Source organism: Puma concolor, chromosome A2 (genome assembly GCF_028749965.1).
Source record: "Puma concolor isolate L17-30 chromosome A2, mPumCon1.1.hap2, whole genome shotgun sequence".
Taxonomy (NCBI): Eukaryota; Metazoa; Chordata; class Mammalia; order Carnivora; family Felidae; genus Puma; species Puma concolor.
In genome coordinates, this window is record NC_141668.1 from 59,489,834 (window position 1) to 59,514,140 (window position 24,307).

Here is a 24,307-nt window from a genome sequence, read left to right on the forward strand (position 1 = left end):
GAATTCATTTTTATTTTTTTATTACTTTTTTTTTAAACATTTATTTATTTGAGAGACAGAGCACAAATGGGGAAGGGGCAGAGAGAGAAGAAGACAGAATCTGAAGCAGGCTCCAGGCTGTTAGCTGTCAGCACAGGGCCTGATGCGGGGCTTGAATCCACACACTGTGAGATCATGACCTGAGCCAAAGTCGGTTAACAACTGAGCTACCCAGGTGCCCCAAGAGAAGTCATTTTTAAAAGGGCTCAGTGCAGGCAAAGTGCATGTGTTTTGACTTCGTGTTTCTTATCAAGTCACAGTAGTGTATGATTACTTAGATTGCTCACAGAGCTTAAGAATTTAAAAACAAAGCTTCTAAGTGAAAATGTAGCTTTAAGGAAAATGCTAAACATTTGTAAATAAGACCCAGGCTATTCGCCTTTTAGCTCTGTCTTATCCATATTTTTAAACTCAAATCTCTCATAAAACAGCAGAAGAAAAATGCAGTGATTCATAGTAATTCATCAGTTGGTAACAGTACAACCAATTGACACAAATAAATTTTAACTCCGTAGAGCTCTTCAAGTGTTAACATTATTTTAAAACAGGTTTTGTTTTCTTAACTTTGTGATGTAAGCTTTTCCAGTCTAAATATACTATCATTTTCTTTAAAGATGTTTTTAGGCTCATTGGATGTTTTATTGATAAAGATTTATAAAATTGAAAGAAAATAATTAATATTAAATATCACGTTATTTTAGAAATGGCCTGAACTACACATTTATTTATTCAGTATATATATATATATATATATATATATATACTGAATATATGTATGTACTGAATATATATATATACTGAATATATATATATACTGAATATATATATATACTGAGTTTTTTCTGTGTGCCTGGTACTGTTCTCAGTGCTCAGAATACAACAGTGAACAAGACAGACCTAGTCTTTGCCTCTGGGAGCCTACATTCTAGTAGACACTGTGCAATTGTATTATATTGAGTGAATTGTATATTAGCACAGATAAAATACTAGTGATTTAAAAAATATTAAGTATGCTTTAAGGTAACTGAGTAAAAGTATTATGTGCTTGGATATAAACAAATTTTGAATCCTTGTAATGTTTAAAAAATATTTTAAAAATATTTAAAAAATAATGGGGGGCACCTGGCTGGCTCAGTCATTAAGTGACCAACTTCAGCTCAGGTCATGATCTCACCATTCATGGGTTTGAGCCTCATGTCAGCCTCTGTGCTGACAGCTCAGAGCTTGGAACCTGCTTCAGATTCTGTGTCTCCCTCTCTCTCTGCCGCTTTCCCATTCACACTCTGTCTCTCAAAGATAAATATTAAAAAAAAAAAAATACATTCATGAATTTTTGCAGAGAGAATTATATTACCTTTCAGGGAATGGGCTCCCTTTATCTTGTATTTAAATATAATCTTTAAAATACCACAATTATAGTAAGTTTAATTAGAGTATAAAATTTCCCCATTTTTCTTTTTATAATAGCAATATTTGAGAAAACTATGAGTCCTATATGCTTCTGTTCTAGACAGTTTAAAAAGGAGTTTGATAATCTAGGCTTTAAGAAAATAACTATTTTTGTGGCATTTAATTTATTTCTTTTTATTAACAACATTTAAGAATTTAAAGTTTCTCAAATTAAAAAAAATTCTTTTTAATGTTTAGTTTTGAGAGAGAGAGAGAGCAAGTAGAGGAGGGGCAGAGAGAGAGGGAGACACAGAATCTGAAGCAGGCTCCAGACTCAGCTGTCAGCACAGAGCTCAACGGGATGCTTGAACTCACAAACCACAAGGTCATAACCTGAGCTGAAGTCAGACACTTAACCAACTGAGCCTCTCAGGCACCCCCAAAATAAATTGTTGTTTTATTGCATACTGTTATATTCCCTTGATGTATTAATTTGCCAGGGCTATCATAACAAAATACCACAGACTAAGTGGCTTAAACAATAAAAATAATTTTCTTGCAGTTCTGGAGGTTAGAAGTCCAACATCAAGGTGTTGGTAAATTTGTTTTTTCCTGAAATATCTCTCCTTGGCTGTCAAATGGATGCCTTTCTTAATATGGCCTCACATGGCCTTTTCTGTGTGTGCTCACATCCCTGGTGTCTCTTTTCTCTTTGCGTGTTCAGATTTCCTCCCCTTATAATGATACCAGTCAGATTAGATTACACCCACCCTGAGGGCTTTGTTTTACTTAATTCCCTCTCTGAAGTCCCTGTCTGCAAATATAACCCCATTCTGAAGTACTAGGGGTTAAAGATTCAACATCTGAACTTGGGAGCGCAGTACACTTCACCCATAACGTACTTGTAATACTAGAATAAAGTATGTATTCTGTAAAATTAAATCAGTAGTTTAGGAGAGGTGGGTGGCCAGCATGGCTGAGACGTAGGGGAATCTGTACTTCCCACGTCTCTCAAACAAAGAAGGGCTGAAGCCAAAGGACTTTGAACCCCAAGAGTCTGGGAGGAAAAGAAACTAAGTTTACCAGGGAGAAACCAGGACAACCTGAGGGGCCATAGGGCTATTTCAAGGAAAAAATTAAACCACACCTGGTGGAGGGTCCAAAACATCATTACGAGTAGGGAAATAAAATAACCAAAGTCACAACAACAGAGAGAAAGTAACACTCTCCACAAAACACCACCTGAAGGGCCAGACCCTGGACAGTGTATGACCCCCTTTAACATAGCAGTGATCGCAGATGTAGAGCACACATGACAAGCTTTTAAAATTCATAAGGGACAGAAAACTAGCCAAAATAATGCAATGGAAGAATTCTCATCAAATTCCAGGAAGAAATGACAGCTAAAAAATTGATCAAAACAGATACAAGCAGCATAACTGAACAAGAATTTAGGAATCTGTTGCCACAGAGATCAAGAGTCATCATGAATTAAAAAAGTGCTATAAATGAGGTGCAAAATAAAATGGAGGTGGCCACAGTGTGAACTGAAGAGACAGAGGGGAGAATAGGTGAATTAGAAGATAAAATTATGGAAAAAGAGAAAAAAATCCAGAATCACGAGGGGAGAATTAGAGAACTAAGTGATTCAATGAAACGGGACAATGACCGTATCATAGGAATTCCAGAAGAAGAGAGAGAAAGGGGCTGAAGGTGTACTTGAACAAATCATAAATGAGAATGTCCCAATGTGGGGAAGGAAACAGGCATTGAAATCCAAGAGGCACAGAGAACTCCCTTCAGACGTAACTTGAATCAATCTTCACCACATATCATAGGGAAACTGGCAAAATACAAGGATAAAGAGAGGATTCTGATAAACAGGCCTTAACATACAAGGGTAGACACATAAGGGTAGTAGCAGACCTATCCACTGAAAGTTGGCAGACCAGAAAGGAGTGGCAGGAAATTTTCAGTGTGATGAACAGGAAAAATATGCAGCCAAGAATCTTTTGTCCAGCAAGCCTGTCATTCAGAAAAGAAGGAGAGAAAGATTTTCCCAAACAAAAACTGAAAGAATTCATCACCAATAAACCAGCCGTACAAGAGATCCTAAGGGGGATTCTGTGAGTGAAATGTTGCAAGGACCACAAAGTACCAGAGACATCACTACAAGCATGAAACCTGCAGATAACACAATGACTCTAAACCCGTATCTTTAAATAATAACACTGAATGTAAGTGTACTAAATGCTGCAATCAAAAGACATAGCGTATCAGAATGGATAAAGAAACAAGACACATCTATTTGCTGTCTACAAGAGACTCATTTTAGATCTGAGGACACCTTCAGATTGAAAGTGAGGGGATGGAGAGCTATCTATCATCCTAGCGAAAATCGAAAGAAAGCTGGCGTAGCCATTCTTATATCAGACAAACTGGACTTTAAAAAAGGTTGTAACAAGAGGTGAAGGGCATTATATAATAATTACTGGGTCTATCCATCAGGAAGAGCTAACAATTATAAATGTCTATGCACCGAATTCAGGAGCACCCAAATATGTAAAACAATTAATCACAAACCTAAGCAACCTTATTGATAAGAATGTGGTAATTGCAGGGGACTTTAATACTCCACTTACAGCACTGGACAGATCATCTAGACAGAGAATCTGTAAAGAAACAGTGGCCCTGAACGATACATTGGACCAGATGGACTTGACAGATATATTTAGAACTCTATATCCCAAAGCAGCAGAATATACTTTCTTCTCGAGTGCACATGGCACATTCTCCAAGACAGACCACATACTGGGTCACAAAACAGCCCTCAGTAAATATAAAAGAATTGAGATCATACCATGTGCACTTTGAGATCTCAATGCTAGGAAACTTGAAATCAACCCGAGGAAAAAGTCTGGAAAACCTACAGAAGCATGGAGGTTAAAGAACATTCTGCTAAAGAACGAATAGGTCAACCAGGCAGTTAGAGAAGAAATTAAAAAATATATGGAAACAAATGCAAATGAAAATACAACAATCCAAACCCTTTTGGATGCAGCAAAAGCAGTCCTAAGAGGAAAATACATTGCAATCCAGGCCCATCTTGAGAAATAAGAAAGATCCCAAATACAGAATCTATCAGCACACCTAAAGGAATTAGAAGCAGAACAACAAAGACACCCCAAACCTAGCAGAAGAAGAGAAATAATAAAGATCAGAGCAGAAATGAACAATATAGAATCACAAAAACAAAACAAAACAGTAGAACAGATCAATTAAACCAAGCGTTGGTTTTTTGAAAAGATAAACACAATTAATAAACCTCTAGCCAGGCTTTGCAAAAAGAAAAGAGAGAGGACCCAAATAGATAAAATCACAATTGAAAATGGATTTATTACAACCAATCCCTTAGAAATACAAGCAATTACCAAGGAATACTATGAAAAATTATATGCCAACAAACCGGACAACCTGGAAGAAATTGGACAAATTCCTAAACACCCATACAGTACCAAAACTCAAACAGGAAGAAATAGAAAATTTGAACAGGCCCATACCTAGTGAAGAAATTGAATCACTTATCAAAAATCTCCCAACAAATAAGAGTCCTGGACCAGATGACTTCCCAGGGGAATTCTACCAGACATTTAAAGCAGAGTTAATATCAATCCTTCTCAAGCTGTTCCAAAAAATAGAAATGGAAGGAAAGCTTCCTGACTCATTCTATGAAGCCAGCATTACTTTGATTCCCAAACCAGACAGAGACCCCAGAAAAAAGGAGACCTACAGGCCAATATCCCTGATGAATATGGATGCAAAGATTCTCAACAAGATACTAGCAAATCGAATTCAACAGCATATAAAAAGAATTACTCACCATGATCAAGTGGGATTCATTCCTGGGCTGCAGGGCTGGTTCAACATTCGCAAATCAATCAATGTGATACATCACATTAATAAAAGAAAAGAACCATATCATTCTGTCAATAGATGCAAAGAAGTATTTGACAAAATACAGCATCCTTTCTTGATAAAAACCGTCAAGAAAGTCGGGATAGAAACATCATAAAAGCCATTTATGCTGGGGCGCCTGGGTGGCTCGGTTGGGCGACCGACTTCGGCTCAGGTCACGATCTTGCAGTCTGTGAGTTCAAGTCCCATGTTGGGCTCTGTGCTGACAGCTCAGAGCCTGGAGCCTGCTTCAGATTCTGTGTCTCCCCCTCTCTCTACCCCTCCCCTGCTCATGCTCTGTGTCTCTCAATAATGAATAAATGTTAAAGAAAAATTTAAAAAAGCCATTTATGAAAAGCCCATAGCTAATATCATCCTCAGTGGGGGAAACTGAGAGCTTTCCCCTGAGATCAGGAACGTGACAGGGATGTCCACTCTCACCACAGTTGTTTAACATAGTGTTGGAAGTCCTAACATCAACAATCAGACAACAAAATGAAAAGGCATCAAAATTGGGAAAGATGAAGTCAAACTTTTCACCTTTCGCAGACAACATGATACTCTATGTGGAAAACCCGACAGATTCCACCAAAAGTCTGCTAGAACTGATAACATGAATTCAGCAAAGTCTCAGGGTACAAAATCAATGTACAGAAATTGGTTGCATTTTTATACACCAATAATTAAGCAACAGAAAGAGAAATAAAGACACTGATCCCATTGACAGTTGCACCAAGAACCATAGAATACCTTGGAATAAACCTAACCAAAGATGTAAAAGATCTGTATGCTGAAAACTATAGAAAGCTTATGAAGGAAATTGAAGAAGACACAAAGAAATGGGAAAACATTCCATCCTCATGGATTGGAAGAATAAATATTGTTAAAATGTCAATACTACCCAAAGCAATCTACACATTCAGTGCAATCCCAATCAAAATTGCACCAGCATTCTTTTCAGCTAGAACAAACAATCCTAAAATTTGTATGGATCCGCAAAAGACCCCAAATAGACAAAGTAATATTGAAGAGGAAAACCAAAGCAGGAGGCATCACAATCCCAGACTTTAGCCTCTACTACAAAGCTGTTATCATCAAGACCATATAGTATTGGCACAAAAACAGACACATAGACCAATGGAATAGAATAGAGACTCCAGAATTGGACCCACAAATGTATGGCTAACTAATCTTTGACAAAGCAGCAAAGAGTGTCCAATGGAAAAAAGACAGCCTCTTTAGCAAATAGTGCTGGGAGAACTGGACAGCAACATGGAGAAGAATGAAACTAGACCACTTCCTTGCACCATACACAAAAATAAACTGAAAATGGATAAAGGACCTAAATGTGAGACAGGAAACCATCAAAACCCTAGAGGAGAAAGCAGGAAAAATCCTCTTTTACCTTAGCCACAGCAGGTTCTTACTTGAGACATCTCCAAAGGTAAGCGAATTAAAAGCAAAAATGAACTGTTGGGACCTCATGGCGATAAAAAGCTTCTGCACTGCAAGAGAAACAATCAACAAAACTAAAAGGCAACTGACAGAATGGGAAAAGATATTTGCAAATGACATACTGGATAAAGGGCTGGTATCCAAAATCTATAAAGAACTCACCAAACTCCACACCCAAAAAACAAATAATCCAGTAAAGAAATGGGCAGAAGACATGAATAGAGTCTTTTCCAAAGAAGACATCCAGATGGTCAACAGACACATGAAAAAGTGCTCAACGTCACTCCTCATCAGGGAAATACAAATCAAAACCACACTGAGATACCACCTCACACCAGTCAGAGTGGCTAAAATGAACAAATCAGGAGACTATAGATGCTGGCGAGTATGTGGAGAAATGGGAACCCTCTTGCACTGTTGGTGGGAATGCAAACTGGTGTAGCCGCTCTGGAAAACAGTGTGGAGTTTCCTCAAAAAATTAAAAATAGATCTACCCTATGACCCAGCAATAGCACTGCTAGGAATTTACCCAAGGGATACAGGAGTGCTGATGCATAGGGACACATATACCCCAATGTTTATAGCAGCACTTTCAACAATAGCTAAATTAGAGAAAGAGCCTAAATGTCCATCAGCTGACAAACAGATAAAGAAGATGTGGTTTATATGTATAATGGAATACTATGTGGCAATGAGAAAGAATGAAATATGGCCTTTTGTAGCAATGTGGGTGGAACTGGAGAGTGTTATCCTAAGTGAAATAAATCACGCAGAGAAAGATGCCATATGTTTTCACTCATAGGTGGATCTGGAGACACTGAACAGAAGACCATGGGGGAGGGGAAGGGGGAAAAAAAAGTTACAGAGAGGGAGGGAGGCAAACCATAAGACACTCTTGGATACTGAGAACAAACTGAGGATTGCTGAGAGGTTGGGGGAGAGGGGAAAGTGGGTGATGGGCATTGAGGAGGGAACCTGTTGGGCTGAGCACTGGGTGTTATACGGAAACCAATTTGACAATAAATTATATTAAAAATAAATCAGTAGTTTAGGATAATGTAGATAAGTAATATTCTGGAAAATTAAATATTTTTAGGACCCCTTGAAAAAATTTATTTCCATAAGGTATGATTTTTAAAAAAAAATTCTTAAAACCAGGAGCTCTCCACTGGACATTTGATCTAATGAGGACCTATTTTAATACTGTTGTGGCCAAACAAATTTATGAATATCACTCTAGCATAACATTTTCCCTGTAAATTGCATGTTTCCTTTTTTTGTTTTTGTTGTTGTTGATTTTTTTTTGTGGGGGGGGGTTGCCTTTGTTGAGGCAAAAGAGTTGCCTTTACCTTTCATGTATAACATACAATGAACTTATTCACATTATAGTGTCAAGCAACTATCTGATTTGCCATTCCATTTAAAAATTTATCAGAATGGGGTACCTGAGTGACTCAGTCGGTTGAGGCTGATAATCTGACTTTAGCTCAAGTCATGAACTCGCGGCTCGTGGGTTCGAGCCCTGCATATACTCACTGCTGTCAGCCTGTCAGTGCAGAGCCTGCTTTGAATCCTCTGTTCCCCTTTCTTTGCCCCTCCCCCACTTGCACTACCAAAAATAAATAAATATTGAAAAATAAAATAAATTATCTGAATCTTTCAGTTTGGAGATATAAATCATCCTGCATCTTTTCATTTCCTCTTTAACATCTGCACCAGGAATGAATTTTCTCTATAGATCCATTATTGTTGATGTTTTTAAACAAAGAATGGTTTTAGAAAGTTTGTTTCACTTCAGGGCATGTATCACATGGGAAAGACACTAAGATTGCTTGAAATTTCAATTACTAGACTGCTGGCCAGGCTTAGTCACTAGCTAAATGACTTTGCTCTTACACTCTGTTAGCCCCTGGTAGAGTTAAAATTTGTGCTTTAGCAAGGCACAGCAGAGTACTGTATATGTGGATCTTTGAAGGTGTGCCTAAATGTTAAGTCTATAAATGCTAGACTTAGAGCGTGTATACTTTGTGTTTGTGGCTTTATAAAGATAAGATACATATTAATGGCTCTTAGGCTTTTTCTTAGTAATCTTTGAGTTCATTTCTCATGTGTTTGGTGGGGAAGAAGTATCAGTGTTACACTATAATTGTTTTTATACAGAGTTGTAGTATAATTGTAATCTGTATTTTGAAATTACCTTTTGTTTTTAATAGCTATTACAATGATTAACTGATTTAAAGTCATTAATAGTAAAAAAGATTTGTTAGATTTCTTAAAGAGCCATAAACTCATGGATCTTTGATCATTAAAAATATATTTGCTATTACTTTATTCGTAAGTCAAAATGTTAAAGAAAACACTTTTGTTTTTTTATTTTTTATTTTTTCAACGTTTATTTATTTTTGGGACAGAGAGAGACAGAGCATGAACGGGGGAGAGGCAGAGAGAGAGGGAGACACAGAATCGGAAACAGGCTCCAGGCTCTGAGCCATCAGCCCAGAGCCTGACGCGGGGCTCGAACTCACGGACCGCAAGATCGTGACCTGGCTGAAGTCGGACGCTTAACCGACTGCGCCACCCAGGCGCCCCAGAAAACACTTTTAAAACCTTTTAGTATTGATAATTCTGTTCAAAATCAGGAGTTTTAAAATGAAATCCCATGTGGACAACACCCATCTTTATTAGTTATTCATGTTTGTCATTCTTAATTGAAAATACTCCTTTATTAATAAATAGCATTACTACTGTGTTTTGGACATATTTTCTTATTTTTGCTTAGTATAATGCATTGCAAAATAATCTGTTAAAGATGCTTTTGATAAATAGAGGATTGTTATTTGGAAAATACTTTTTCAAAAATACTATAAAACTAAAATTATTGAATGTATTTTATCTTCTAGTTTGAAAATCTGTCAAGCATATTGAAGCTTCCTGGTAAAAAGACGTTTAATAATATGGATAGAGATTTTTTAGAAAAGAGAAAAAAGGATCTAAATGCATATTTGCAGGTAAGTCCTTGTTTATTATTACTCATGGATTTTTATTTTGATATAGCGTATAGATAGAGTAGATTTTTCTTTATTAAGTAATGTTTTAATATAATAGTGGAATAGAATACCACCTTTGAGTAGCATGTCCAATGTGACATGCAGTCTGCGCAGTAATTTATCAACATTATTTCTCTGTTTATTGATGAAGAAGTTTTCTGGACACTGAGTGATCGGGATTTTGTGTGTTCAGGGTTAGATGCATACACCTATCTTTTCTACATTACTGTAAAGTCTAGGTGTTTGATGGTACACCAAACAGTTTAATGTTTCCAATTCAGTGGATAGTAACTCTTCAAGGTGTATCCAAAGCTAGCAGATTTTCATTCCTGATAAATGCTTCCTATGGTCCATAATGAGTCTAAGGCTTCTGAAATTATAGGATAGTTCAAGGGAGGAATAGATTCAAGGGACTGTTTCTGACATGTAGTATCTTAGATTTATAGATTTCTGTCATGAAATAACAAAATTTGTCTCACAGGTTACTGCATGAGCTGTTAGGACTCCCAGAAGTAACTTTGTTTTAGACATGGGTACCCAGATGCCAGATATAATAATGATATTACATTATAGTTCTTTATTCCAATGAATAATTTGCAAAGGTTTACTAGTAGACCCAGCCTCAGCCCAGGTATATAATGTTCTATTATTTAGATCCCCACTCCATCCTCTAGAACAAGGGTCAGCAAATGGCAGACTGCAGACCAAATCTAGCTCACCACATGTTTTATTAAGTTTTATTAGAACACAGCCATCCATTTAGTTTATTATCGTCTGTTACTGCTTTTACATTACTACAGCAGAGTTGAGTAGTTTCAGCAAACACAGTGGGCCACAAAACCTGAAATAATTACTATATGAACCTTTATGAAAGGTTTACTGACCCTGCCTTAGTATTTAGTGAAACTTAGCTAATGCTATACTGGATATTTTGTTGGGAAAGTTTCTCTCTCTCTTACACATTTATAAAAGCATTTATAAGTTCGATTTGGTTTATTTATAACCATAATTGTAATTCCATGGCATTATTATTTCCTGAAAGGATAGTAAAAGCATATAATCTCTTATATTTACCTTTGTCTTCTGACTTAAAACTGAACGTTGGAAATGATTGGTATGACTCTTGTCAAACATTTTGATTTTTTTAATGTACTAGCTTTAATTGCGTAAAAATCTATATCAATTATTAGATATAGAAGATAACTACCTTCTTCCAAGTCTGGCTCCTTAAATGAATCTTTTAAAAGTGGCTGTACCGTATATATTGCATCTAATGAACTCAATGTATGTCAAAACCTTCCACTGAAGGAACTAAGTAGTAGGTTATGTCATTAACAGTTGTGAAGGCCGTATTTTGTTTTCGTGCTTCTTTATGATGCTTCAGAGTTTTTATTTGGATTATTTTATGTACTTTCTATTAATATTAACATTAGAATTAGAATGTGAATAACATAATAGTTTACTGTTGTGGATCTTTATAGTATAAACTGTAAAGCCTGAAAATGGACTACTGGAGTCTCCCCTTATCCATGGTTTTGCTTTCTGTGGTTTGTTATCTATGGCCAGCTGTGGTCTAGAAGTAGAGATCGTCCTTCTGATGAATTGTCAGAAGGTCATTAGTAGCCTGATACTATGTCACATGCATATTGTCATTCACTTCACCTCATCTAATCATGTAGGCATTTTATCATCTCTTACCATCACAAAAAGGATGGGGACAGTAAGATATTTTGAGAGACCACATTCACACAACTTTTGTTAGAGTTTATTAGAATTGTTCTATTTTTAGCTGTTGGTAATATCTTACTGTGCCTGATTTATAAGTTAAACTTTATCACAGGTATGGAGAGGGAGGACTACTGTGGTAAATCCATTTGGACAGCTTTGACATTAGATGCACTGAAAGTCAAAAATAGCACAATGAGAAAATATGCACCAAACTGTTAATGATAATAGAATTATTGATGACTTTATTTATAAACTGTATAATTGTGTTTTTTAAAGCACAGAATTAAAATTCTGTATATTCTTAACTTTCTAACAGATAAAATTATAGACAGGAGTAAATTTCCAGTACCATATCAATATAAGATACCATTTTTTTCCTGTTAGTTACTACTAACTCCTGAAATGATGAAAGCATCCCCAGCTTTGGCTCATTATGTGTATGATTTCCTTGAGAACAAAGCCTACAGTAAAGGGAAAGGGGATTTTGCTCGCAAGGTAAGCAGACTATTACACTGGTTTTCTTTATAGGTCCGTTTTCATACTTTCTTTTTAAATAAAACAAAATAAATTTGTATATGTATGTTTTAAAACCAGAAAATTTTCTTAAATACTTCGTGGCATGTTTATCTTCTATGCATTAGTAAACTTACTATTGATAGGTATTCCTAATAAGTATAAACTCCTGTTTTTACATGTAGATTAAAGTCTAACAGGAGCTTGAAAAAAGAAAAAAAGATTTTTTGAAATAATGCAATAAGGAAGGTTTACCTGAGATAGGTCACAAGCTTTTCAGTAACTTGAGAAGGAACTTTTACTGGGAGGAAAATGTCTTATACGTGGAATAAGGGTAAGAAAAAATGTTAAATAGTTTATGTTCCTGAACGTATTTATGTCCCTTGAGTGAAAACTTTATTATTTTAAATGCCTTTCAAAGAATATGAGCCGTACACTTGGAATTAGATGATAGGTTAAGACAATAAATGACTACTGAAATTGGACAAGATAGTTTAGTAGGTGAGAATACAGACTTTGGAATTAGTCTTTGGTTTAACTCCTTACTCTGCCATTTAGTAGCTATGACTTGCAATATGTTACTTCACCTTTTGGTCCTTTAGTTTTCTCAAGTAATGAAGATGTTCTCGTTTTGAAGCGTTGTACGAATCAAATGTGATACTCCATGTGTTATAGCACCTGGTACATCAGTAACCTCGGAATGAATGTTGGTTCTTAGTAGTAGTAGTGGCAGTAATAACAGGAGAAGTCACAGCACTTGGGAAAGATGGGTGAATAATGTGCAGGAATTCTATATACTCTTGCAACTTTTCAGAAATCTCAGATTATTTCAAAATGAAAAAAAAAACAAAACCCACAACCTCCCTGCCACTCCTTCCCCCCACCCCCACCGAAAAGACTTTTTTTTTTTTTAGAAGATGAAGAAATTGGTACAAAATAAGTAAAAATTAAGCATCAGAACTTTTATGATTACTCTAGGGCGTTGGGTCTTAACGTCCAAGTGGATGTTAAGATTTTTAAGTGGAGTGTTATAATAACAAGCTCCATATTATGTACCTTACAATGTCGGAAGGAGGGGATGTGGTGGGATTGTCTTTGTATTTCATGATTGACATGATTGAGTGGAAATTTCAACTCTGAATCAGTAGAGATTCCTTCTGGTGTTCCATCTTTTTGATGTTTACCTTATATGCTCTCTTAAGATTGTATCAATTTTAAGATAAACTAATGAATTGATGACAGCTTTTTTTGAGATAAAAGAAACATTACATCAGATCTACCCAATTCTTTAAAAAAATTTTTTTTTATTTTATTTTTAAGAGAGAATGAGACGGGTGCCTGGGTGGCTCAGTCAGTTGAGCGGCCGACTTCAGCTCAGGTCATGATCTCGCGGTCCGTGGGTTCGAGCCCCGCGTCAGGCTCTGTGCTGACAGCTTGGAGCCTGGAGCCTGTTTCGGATTCTGTGTCTCCCTCTCTCTGACCCTCCCCCGTTCATGCTCTGTCTCTCTCTGTCTCAAAAATAAATAAACGTTAAAAAAAAAAAAGAGAGAGAATGAGACAGAGACAGAGACTGAGTGCGAGCAGGGGATGGGCAGAGAGAGAGGGAGACAAAGAATCTGAGTCTCCAGGCTCTGACAGCAGAGAGCCAGACGTGGGGCTCGAACCCACAGACCGTGAGATCATGACCTGAGCTGAAGTGAGACACTCACCCGACTGAGCCCCCCAGGCTTCCCTACCCAATTCTTTTTTATCAACCATAGTAGCGTCTGTGTGTGTGTGTGTGTGTGTGTGTGTGTGTGTGTGTGTGTGTGTGTAAAGCACATATATGTTGTATATCCAAACAGCTATGTGTCACTTTTTAAAAATATTACTACTGGAGTTTAAAGATCCTTCCAAATCATTTCTGGAAATCCTTAGTAACATACATTTTTGATAAATCATGTTGGTAATTACCAAGTTCATCTTGACCTCTTTTAGATTGGCAAAATAATCTTATGCATGTCAAGAATTAGAGGTTTTTCAGCTACATATCCTTTTTGGCTAAATTATAATTTAATATTTTTTCCTTTATTATATTTTACTGGACATTAAATAGCTATTAGAGAAAATCATCTGCAAGCATTTTATCCATGGCTCTCAGAGCTTGAGAAATAATACATTATAACACATTAACTTCGTCACACAATTTGTCTAGCCTTGCAAGACATGCAGGCGATTCATAGGAAGAGATAAGTAACAGTCTTCCTTTATGCACACAGTTATCTTTCTTCCAGTTTATTTTATTTTATTTTTTATTTGTATGTTATTTATTTATTTATTTATTTATTTATTTATTTATTTATTTATTTATAACATTTATTTATTGTTGAGAGACAGAGAGAGAGTGTGAGCAGGGGAGGGCAGAGAGAGAGGGAGACACAGAATCTGAAGCAGTTTCCAGGCTCTGAGCTGTCAGCACAGAGCCCGATGTAGGGCTCAAACCCATAAACCGCGAGATCATGACCTGAGTGGAAGTTGAACGCTTAACCGACTGAGCCACCCAGGCGCCCCTATTTTTATTTTAGAAAGAGATAGCATGAGCCACGGAGAGGGGAGAATCTCAAGCAGGATCCATGCTCGGTGCAGAACCTGACACAAAGCTTAATCCCACAACCCTGAGATCACAACCCAAGCTGAAATCAAGAGTCAGATGCTCAACCGACTGAGCCACCCAAGCACCCCTCTATCCAGTTTTACATCATGGTATGAGGCATTTTAAGCTATAGTTAGGGAGCTAAATTTAAGTTAAAATTAATTTGTGTTGTTACTGATACACATATCTGAAGTGATAATGAATAGGCAACATTTTTGGTAAGTCAGGCTACGTGTACATTTATGATGGCAATCCATAATTCACTCCTCTGCTTGGTAATTTACACATTTGTTTGTTTGTTTGTTTTAAGCATGTTTTAAGAGATATCCTGTTTTTGGAAACCTTGTCATAAGTGATGGACTCTGTTTTTATGCTTCTAAAATTCTGTTTTTTTCAGGATTAGACATCAGAATCATTTGTGGAGGTTTTTCCATCCCCCTAGTTTATCCATTCCGCACCCCCAACACAGATGCTTGGACTTTACCCTCAGAAATTAAAAAGCAAAAAGGAAGAAGGATAGAAAAATAAATGGATTCTGTAGGTCAAGCATGGTGCACAGGCAACTATTTATAATTATTAACTAACTCATGATATAGATTTAGGTTCTGTTACTTTAAAAGAGTATCAGTGGTAGTTTAGTGTTAAGATAGCATGAGGCTACATATATAAGAACACACAATTTTACACACGAGGGCACATGCACAGAGTGAGTTGCATCTTTTTATCCGTTTTACCTCTGTATCTGTGTACCAGTGGTAGTGTTTTTCAAATCCTTCTTCATCTTTGATTTTTGTCCTTTGGTTCTTCTCTGACTTGTTCTTTTGTGACAGTGTCCCTCCTGAATGTTGCATATTCCATCAAGCATATCTGTAGCGCTATTGGCTCAGTTTAATCCAAGGAGTAACTAAAAACTCCCAGTTATTTTACAGTTCTCTTGAAATTCACTTTTTGCTGTTGTTTATTAATAGTACTTATTTTATCTTTTCTAGTTTTTCTTTATGAAAAAATCATGAAAACATTAGAGTAAAGGAATTTTGTCTTCTTGAACTCATCTCTTAACATTGTGCTGTGTTCCTGAAGCAATGGAGTGGAGTTCGTTTTTTTTTTTTTTTTCTTTTTCTTTTTCTTTTTCTTTTTCTTTTTCTTTTTTTTTCAGGGAACATAATTTGTTTCTGCAATAGTTTTCATGTGACTCACATTTTCTGGAAAATATTCTTTAGTTTTTTGTATGACTTTGGTTTTCTGTCCCTTTTTTCTTTTTTGTTTCTATTAAAAATCTCAGTACCATATGTAGGCTATTTTGATTTCTAGATATTTCTCCCTTTCTTAATTGAAATTATCTAACATTTGTATAATCAGAATGTCAATTTTAATGCTTCCTAGCCCTCTGGAGATTATTCCTTTTTATGTTCCTCATCACATTTTCTTTTATACTTCTTCTATTCTGTCTTACTAAAGGATTCCATATTCCCTGTATAGATTTAAACAGCATGTAATGTAATCTAAAACTTATTTAAAAAAAAAAAAAGATCTTAGTTGTTAATTACTTGAGCTTTCTGCTTATTTTATCTAATTGTTTATTTTTCAGTGTTTCCTCAAAATGTCTATGTTATTGTTGCCTTGAATTGTAGCAGAAGTACATTGTGGCTAATTCCATTTGCGTTAATTTCTCTTTGGGAAAATTTTTTTTTTTTTTCAGGATTTCCTTAATAAGGCAGCCAAACTTAGTATCTCTAACAGTGTATTTTATTTTTATATAAGCGAAAGCTTATATTTTCTAGCAATAGCCTCATCACCCCCAAGCTTTTAATCATATTTGTGTGTGAAAATACAGCTTTAAGACCATACATTTTGAAGACAACAGTTCTGTACTTTTAAAATATAATGAGATATTATAGACTAGAAAATGATTGCATTCTTCTTGTGTATTGATTCTGTTTTTCCCATGCTTCTCAGTTAAGTAACAAATCTGATAAAATGAAGTCATGGTATGATATCTTTTCCCCTTAGATGGACACTTTTGTAAATCCACTTCGAAATTCTATGAGGAATGTTTCAAATGCAGTTAAATCCCTCCCTGATAGCTTGGCAGAGGGAATGACTAAAATGTCAGACAACATGGGCAAAATGTCAGAAAGATTAGGCCAAGACATAAAGCAATCATTTTTCAAGGTAAGAAGATGTTTTCAGTAATACCTACAGCAAACTATTTTTAAGTTAACTAAGATTTATTGAGCTCCTGCTTAGATTTACCTTATTTCTTTTCAGAAGTCCACAGTCTTCTAGACATATAGTCTTATAAATAATAAAAAAAACTAAAGAGAATAAATTCTTATCAGAAATGGATACTCTATAATCCAGTCATTCCTCAAGCTCTGCTGTGGTAGAATTGTAAAAGCCAGTAATGTTAACATTATTTATACTGTTATATTCTATTATGCCGTTTTTATTTTATGATGCTATTCTAAAACAAAGCAAGTAAGCGCTATTGTGCAAATTAGCTATGTTAGTATTCATCAGGAAACATAAAGCCTAATTTCTCCTGATTCACATGATCAAGTGGCTAGATCAGAGGGAGGAAAAGTCTCACAGTTATCTATCTCTGAGGCTATACCTTATTTTTATATACCAGTGAGTGGTATTAGAAGAGTTTCCTAGGAAACTTTTTCATTACATTAGCAAATACAGGTAGCAGACCAAATAGGTTGTTATTTTCTCATTTATACTTTTTATAATTTTGACCTACTTGTTTAAGGATATGATCAAGACTATAAAAGAAAGGATGTAACTATTAGAGTTTTCTATTTGTTAGATCATGTGTCAGATCTAACTAATATCTATCATATATATATGTATGTATGTATATTTAAATAACAGAAATTCATTAAGAGACAACTCCTAAAATAATGTGTATCTCAATCCATACTTTTCTATTTATTCTCATACTTTCTCTGATGCTTTATCTTTGTTTCTAATCATGGGAACATAATGCTAACACTGAAAATGAGGATTTTCCAGTGCCAGTCTTGCTGATAACTACCCATATGACTTTGTACAGAACTCACTGAGCTTTTCCAGGTCCCTTTTCCTTACTAGTAACATGAAGGGGTTATAGGTAATCTTGATGATTCCTGTCATGCTGACAAATGATAATTTGTCCATTTTCCCCATAACTTATATTATCTAACAACAGGTTAATTCATTTTTTAAGCTTGTTAATATACTGTTAAGCTCCCTATGGTAAAAGAAAGAAGATTGGAATTTTGTTCCCTGGCTGTGCTACGAACATTTGGTTTTTAAATCATTTAACCTTTCTTAGCTTTAATTTCTTCTAAAAAGTATAGGAGTTTGACTAAATAATCTCCCCTTCCAACTCAAAAGTCCATTTTTTCTTTTAAAGGAAAAAATATCTTTTGGTAAAGAAGTAATCACACTTTAACATTTGGTTTCTAATTGTAGATTGTTAATACTTTTTAATACTATGTAAATTTTGCTTATGTATTGTCCCCAAAATAAAATTAAACACTATTATTATGCTTAGTGCTCATTTTGATTGATTATTGTATTGTGTTCTTTCACTGTCTTCTTTAGTGTGTTTACTTTGTTGTTTTTTGTTTTTGTTTTTGTTTTTAAACGTTAGGTGCCTCCTTTAATTCCTAAGACTGATTCAGATCCTGAACATTGTCGGGTCTCAGCTCAACTTGATGATACTGTGAGTTAATTTTGTTTTTGGTAGTACTCAACTGTAATTGAAATCATACTTGGCAAATCTTTTTAACTTGTTAACAAAGTATAATATGTATACCTATCAGTAATGTGTATATATTATATGTGTTAAGTTTGATGAATTCTTACAAACTGAACATGTCCATGTAATCACTCTAAACAAGAAACAGAATGTTAATACCCCAGAAAGCCCCTAATGCTCTCTTCCTGTCACTATCCTCTCCCCACCAAGGATAATCACTATCCTGACTTCTACCCTGCTTTTATACTTTATATAAATGAAACAGTAAGGTATGTACTCCTTTAAGTCTGGCTTATTTTGCTCAACATTGTGATATTCTTCCATGTTGTTTTGTGTGATTGTAGTTTCTTCATTCTTGTCGACCTACAGTATTCCATTTTGTTAATATAGTATAATTTATTTGTTGTATTATGAGTAGTACTCCTATGGACATTCTTGTACATGTCATTTGATTAAAAAATTAAGTATACATTTCTGTTGGGTCTATACCCAGGAATGGAATTGCTTGGTTAGAGGGTATTCATAAATTCAGTTTTAATAGATACTGTCAAATAGTTTTCCACAGTGTTCGTGCTGCTTACACTGCTACCAGCAATGCATGAGAATTTCAATGCTCCATAGCCTGCCAACAGTCAATATGTTATGTCTTTTAAATTTTAGCCACTTGGGTTGTATCTCATGTGGGTTTCCATTTCTCTGATGACTGTTGAAATGTTGAACCTTTTTGCATATGTTTATTGGCCATTTGGGTGTCTTGTCTTGTGTGTCTAGCTCTTTCCTCTGTTTTTCTGTTGGCTTGGCTGTCTTTGTCTTTTTGATTAACAAGAGTGCTTTATATAATCTGAATAGTGGTTCTTTGTTAGATATAAGTATTTGTGTATTGTGAATATCTTCTGATTTGTGTCCTGTTGTGTAATGTATATATATAATCTGTGCCTACTGAAAGGTCACAGAGATCACCTATGATTTTCTTTAAAAATATTTTTTTATTTTATCATGCAAAAATTTAGATTCCCCATTCATCTAGGATTGATTTTTGTGTATGGAAAGAGGGTAGGGGTCCAGTTGACCCAAGCACCATTTACTGAGAAGGCCCTCTTTTCCCATGTGTCCTATATTTCTCCCTTGTGACAAATCAGATTATCATATATGTTTGAGTCTGGGCTTTGTATTCTGTTTTCTTAGGCAGATTTATTTTCAAGTTACAATTACCTCCCTTCAGTTTCACATTGAAATTCTTATAGTAAACTGTATTAAAGATAATCTATTATTTGCTTTTTAAAATTCATTTTAGAATGTTTTGTTATGATTTATGCTGGTATAATATCCAAAACATCATACCTTCTGTTAGAGGTTTTTTGGTATTTATTAGAATTACCATGTTGTTCCAAACTCGTGAGTATACTTGATCAGAGACTAGAGCAATATTTATTTTACCTCAGGAGTGAAATTGGTCTCTTTCCCCACCAGCCATGCCCCTCACCAACCTCAGCCACCCCTTGTTTGGTTTAGCTATGAGTTTTCAACATGTGAAAGGAAAGGTGCACTAAGAAAATGTTGACAGCATGACAGTGAAAAATATATAACTCGTGGAATTTCCTAAAGATTTAAGTTACAACATGGATGAGGAAATAATTAGAGTATGTTGGTGATGAAAGTATTATAAAATTACTGGCATTTATATGCAGTTTTATTATAGTTCTAAATCTTTGCTTTGTATGTATTTTTGGAATCAAAACATTCTAGTTGCATTTACTTTTTACCTTTTTTTAAACTTTTTTTAACTTTTTTCTAGTTGTCTTTGCTTTTACCTTTATTTTTATACCATTAATTGCATATTCCCATAATAAAAGTGTACAGATTTTTACTTGTTAAAAGTTAAAATTTTAGAAATGTAGTGAAATATGCCTTTTGTAGTATTAACTTAGCTATATACTGGATTTTATTTCAGCTTCTTAAAATACCTAAATACAGACAACTCACTAACAAAGGAAAACATGTTATTTTGTGTAGATTGTGTTTTGTTCTATTAAATAAGGAGAAATGTTGAGAATATTTTGTTCTCTTGTAAAAGATGCTCCAGAAAATAGGCAAAGGGAATAGCATTTACCTTATCAGACTAGTACAGACTCTACTAAAAGTAAAAGAGCCAAATTTTCTCTTCCCAGGACTTCATAGATTCACTTTAAGAAGTTTTTTTTTTTTCTCTACCACCTTGGAATTGTAGGGTTGTGAAATTTTATATTGTGTCAAAATGACTGTTAAAAACATTTATTTTATTTTATTTTTTTCAATATATGAAGCTTATTGTCAGATTGGTTTCCATACAACACCCAGTGCTCATCCCAAAAGGTGCCCTCCTTGATACCCATCACACCCCCTCCCCTCCCACCCCCCACCCCCCCCCACCACCCCCCCACCCCCCCACCCCCCCTCCCACCCCCCCACCCCCCTCCCCTCCCACCCCCCCACCCCCCTCCCCTCCCAGCCCCCCACCCCCCTCCCCTCCCAGCCCCCCACCCCCCTCCCACCCCCCCACCCCCCTCCCCTCCCAGCCCCCCACCCCCTCCCACCCCCCCACCCCCCTCCCCTCCCCTCCCCTCCCTCCCACCCACCCCCCCCCATCAACCCTCAGTTTGTTCTCAGTTTTTTTTTTTTTTTTTCCAACGTTTATTTTATTTTTGGGACAGAGAGAGACAGAGCATGAACGGGGGAGGGGCAGAGAGAGAGGGAGACACAGAATCGGAAACAGGCTCCAGGCTCTGAGCCATCAGCCCAGAGCCCGACGCGGGGCTCGAACTCACGGACCGCGAGATCATGACCTGGCTGAAGTCGGACGCTTAACCGACTGCGCCACCCAGGCGCCCCTGTTCTCAGTTTTTAAGAGTCTCTTATGCTTTGGCCCTCTTCCACTCTAACCCACCCCCTTTTTTTTTTCCTTCCCCTCCCCCCATGGGTTTCTGTTAAGTTTCTCAGGATCCACATAAGAGTGAAACTATATGGTATCTGTCTTTCTCTGTATGGCTTATTTCACTTAACATAACACTCCCCAGTTCCATCCATGTTGCTACAAAGGGCCATATTTCATTCTTTCTCATTGCCACGTAGTACTCCATTGTGTATGTAAAGCACAATTTTTTTTATCCATTCATCAGTGGACATTTAAGCTCTTTCCATAATTTGGCTATTAAAAACATATATTTTAAAAATTAGACTGAAATGTTAGGTCATGAAGACTATAATACAACTTGTTCTCTGATGTCTGAAATAGTGGCAATAATTTTGTAAAAGCAGCAGCAGTAGCCATTCATAATAGATAGGTAACTCAAACATTTTTTTATTTCTTCCCCTATTTTGTCAGGTGGATGACAATATTCCACTTAGAGTAATGCTGCTTCTTATGGATGAAGTATTTGACTTAAAAGAGAGGAATCAGTGGTTGCGAAGGAATATCAAAAACCTACTTCAGCAGCTTATTAGAGCCACTTATGGTGATACTATTAACAGGTACCAGGGTTTTTTTTTTTTTTTTCATCCCTTAGAACTGTTCTTACTTAGCTTTTAAACTTGTACTTCTGGAAGTAGATTGCTCAACTTTTGTAGGAGAATTTTCATCTCTGGGCCTTTTATGATCATTAAAACAGCCTGGTGTTTTTACAGATAATTTACATACAAACTAAGTTGCTTACTCCATGAAAGTAGTGTTTCCTTATTTTATATATTTTCTAAAATTTTCACCCTACTCATTTAAATTTCCTTACTTTCAGAAAAATAGTTGACCATGTTGATTGGATGACCTCACCTGAGCAAGTAGCGGACTTAGTGAAACGTTTCAGGTATATCTTAAGACACAGTCACTTCTTTCAGGTAGTACAGTGTTTAGCATTGTTATCACTAATTAACTTACACTGCTTTTCTTTTCTGTGTTTTCTTCCTTTTTGATGAACAAAAAGACTTGTAAGAATTATAATAAACATTTGTTCCATGGACCCTTTGATCTGTGTTTTTTTAAAACCAGAATTGAAAAAAGTGTTAAAGAATAATCTTTAAGATACTGATTACATTTTATCATAGTAATGTGACTTGAAAATAATTGAAATCCTTGATTTTAAATGAAAATTAAAAAAAAATATGTTCATCTCTGGCTCTGGACTTATTATTAACTATTTGAACCTCCAAAAAGAATATAAATCAAGAGCAGTGGTACTCCAGTTCATATGTTCATCCTATACAAATACCCTGCGCCTCTCCTCTGTGCCTAGTAATTTGCCAGTCATCAGGACTGAGATAAAATACAGTCCCTTTAAGGAAAGCATGGCGTAGTCCAGAAATGAACCTCTTTTCTAAAAGTGAAAGATAAGGCATATTCATGGTATCATGTACTTTGAAGTAACAGAAGCAAGAAAGGAGCTGTCAATATTGAACCTTAATTATTTGCTTGGCACCTACTGCTTTATGTACACTTTCTGATTTTATCCTATTTTATGAGATACGAATTTTTGTCTCCATTTTTTATTATGTGGAAACTGAGGATTAGAGAAGTTCAGCGGCTTGTCCAAAGGCTCACATGCTGTAAAGTAGGGAACAGCAAATTTCTTTAATCTGAAGCTGAGTTTCTCCTCCCGACCCCACACTGTTTCCAAAAGTCTGACCACCTGCTATGGCACATGTACATTCCATTTCAGGGTAGGGTAGTGATGTTTACTCTGGAGCACTGATTCCCAGCCTTGGCTGCATGTTGGAATCACTTGGAGAGCTTTAAAAAATAGTGATGTTTGGGTCCCATTTTAGGAGCCTAACTTACTAATTAATCCAGTAGAAGGCCTAAACATTAAGATTTTAAAGCTCCCATGTGTTTCTAATGTTCAGTCAAAGTTAAGAAAAACTGCTCTGGGAAGTCTGTCTCCCTCAGCCCAAATTCCCAGGTGGGAAGTCTGTCTCCCTCAGCCCAAATTCCCAGGTATTGTGTTCACTTCCTATCTTTGGCCTGTGAATTGGAGAATAGAAATCAGACACACCAAGTGAGGGAGAATAGGGTATGAATGTGAAAGGAATGTTGTAAAAAGGCTAGCTGTAAGTGTGTGTGCAGGATTGGTTCAAATTGGCTAAGTTATAGGGGCACCAAGGGAGATTAACTATAAGGTATCCAAATTCAAGATATTATGAGGTTGTATTTGGATAAGATTTCATTCTCATTGAGATCAGAGGCCTACTTTGAGTTTAAATGTAGTCGCCTATATATTCCATTTTGCTATCTTTATCACTCGTTAATGTTTGTGAGTTATTCTAGGGCAGAATTCATCTGTTACTTTTCCAATGTATATCCCTTTACACTTAAAATTGAATCCTGCTCTTAGTTACTGTTTGTTGAATATCATACATCTATAAAATTTCATAATGTTTCCACTTTCTGTTAACATTTGTGTCTTCTGTAGAAAATTGGAATAATTGTGCTAACTTGTATCATTTGAAAATGAAAGTTTTTACAAGATTTATTTGATTTTCTTAAATAGAGATGCCTTTTGGCCAAATGGCATTTTAGCAGAGACTGTTCCATGCAGAGATAAAGCTATTCGAATGAGAACAAGAGTTGCAGGAAAAACTAAATTACTTTCAATTATGCCAGGTGAGTGAACATGTTTGATAAAAATCTTATTAATTTGTAGTTCTTCTGAATTTTTGGCATTGAGCATGCTGGTTTAGCTGCCTTTTGATTATAGTAACTACCAGTTAATGACTTGCCGTATATCAGCTATTGTGCTACACATTTCTCATATATTGTTTACTAATTCTCATAACAGT

At 35.8% G+C, this 24,307-nt stretch overlaps 1 protein-coding gene across 3 annotated transcripts in view; it reads left to right on the forward strand.

Moving 5' to 3' along the window:
• Positions 1 to 24,307, forward strand: part of SNX13 (sorting nexin 13) — a 135,073-nt gene that overhangs the window by 104,978 nt on the left and 5,788 nt on the right. For 2 of the 3 annotated variants that reach the window (XM_086694898.1, XM_086694899.1), the window contains 7 exons: positions 9,738 to 9,845; positions 11,997 to 12,107; positions 16,768 to 16,929; positions 18,398 to 18,469; positions 21,867 to 22,012; positions 22,273 to 22,341; positions 24,019 to 24,131. In XM_086694898.1, the coding sequence (XP_086551024.1) occupies positions 9,738 to 9,845; positions 11,997 to 12,107; positions 16,768 to 16,929; positions 18,398 to 18,469; positions 21,867 to 22,012; positions 22,273 to 22,341; positions 24,019 to 24,131 (781 nt within the window). The remainder of the gene's footprint in view (positions 1 to 9,737; positions 9,846 to 11,996; positions 12,108 to 16,767; positions 16,930 to 18,397; positions 18,470 to 21,866; positions 22,013 to 22,272; positions 22,342 to 24,018; positions 24,132 to 24,307) is intronic. The other variant, XM_086694900.1, reaches the window with a different exon arrangement.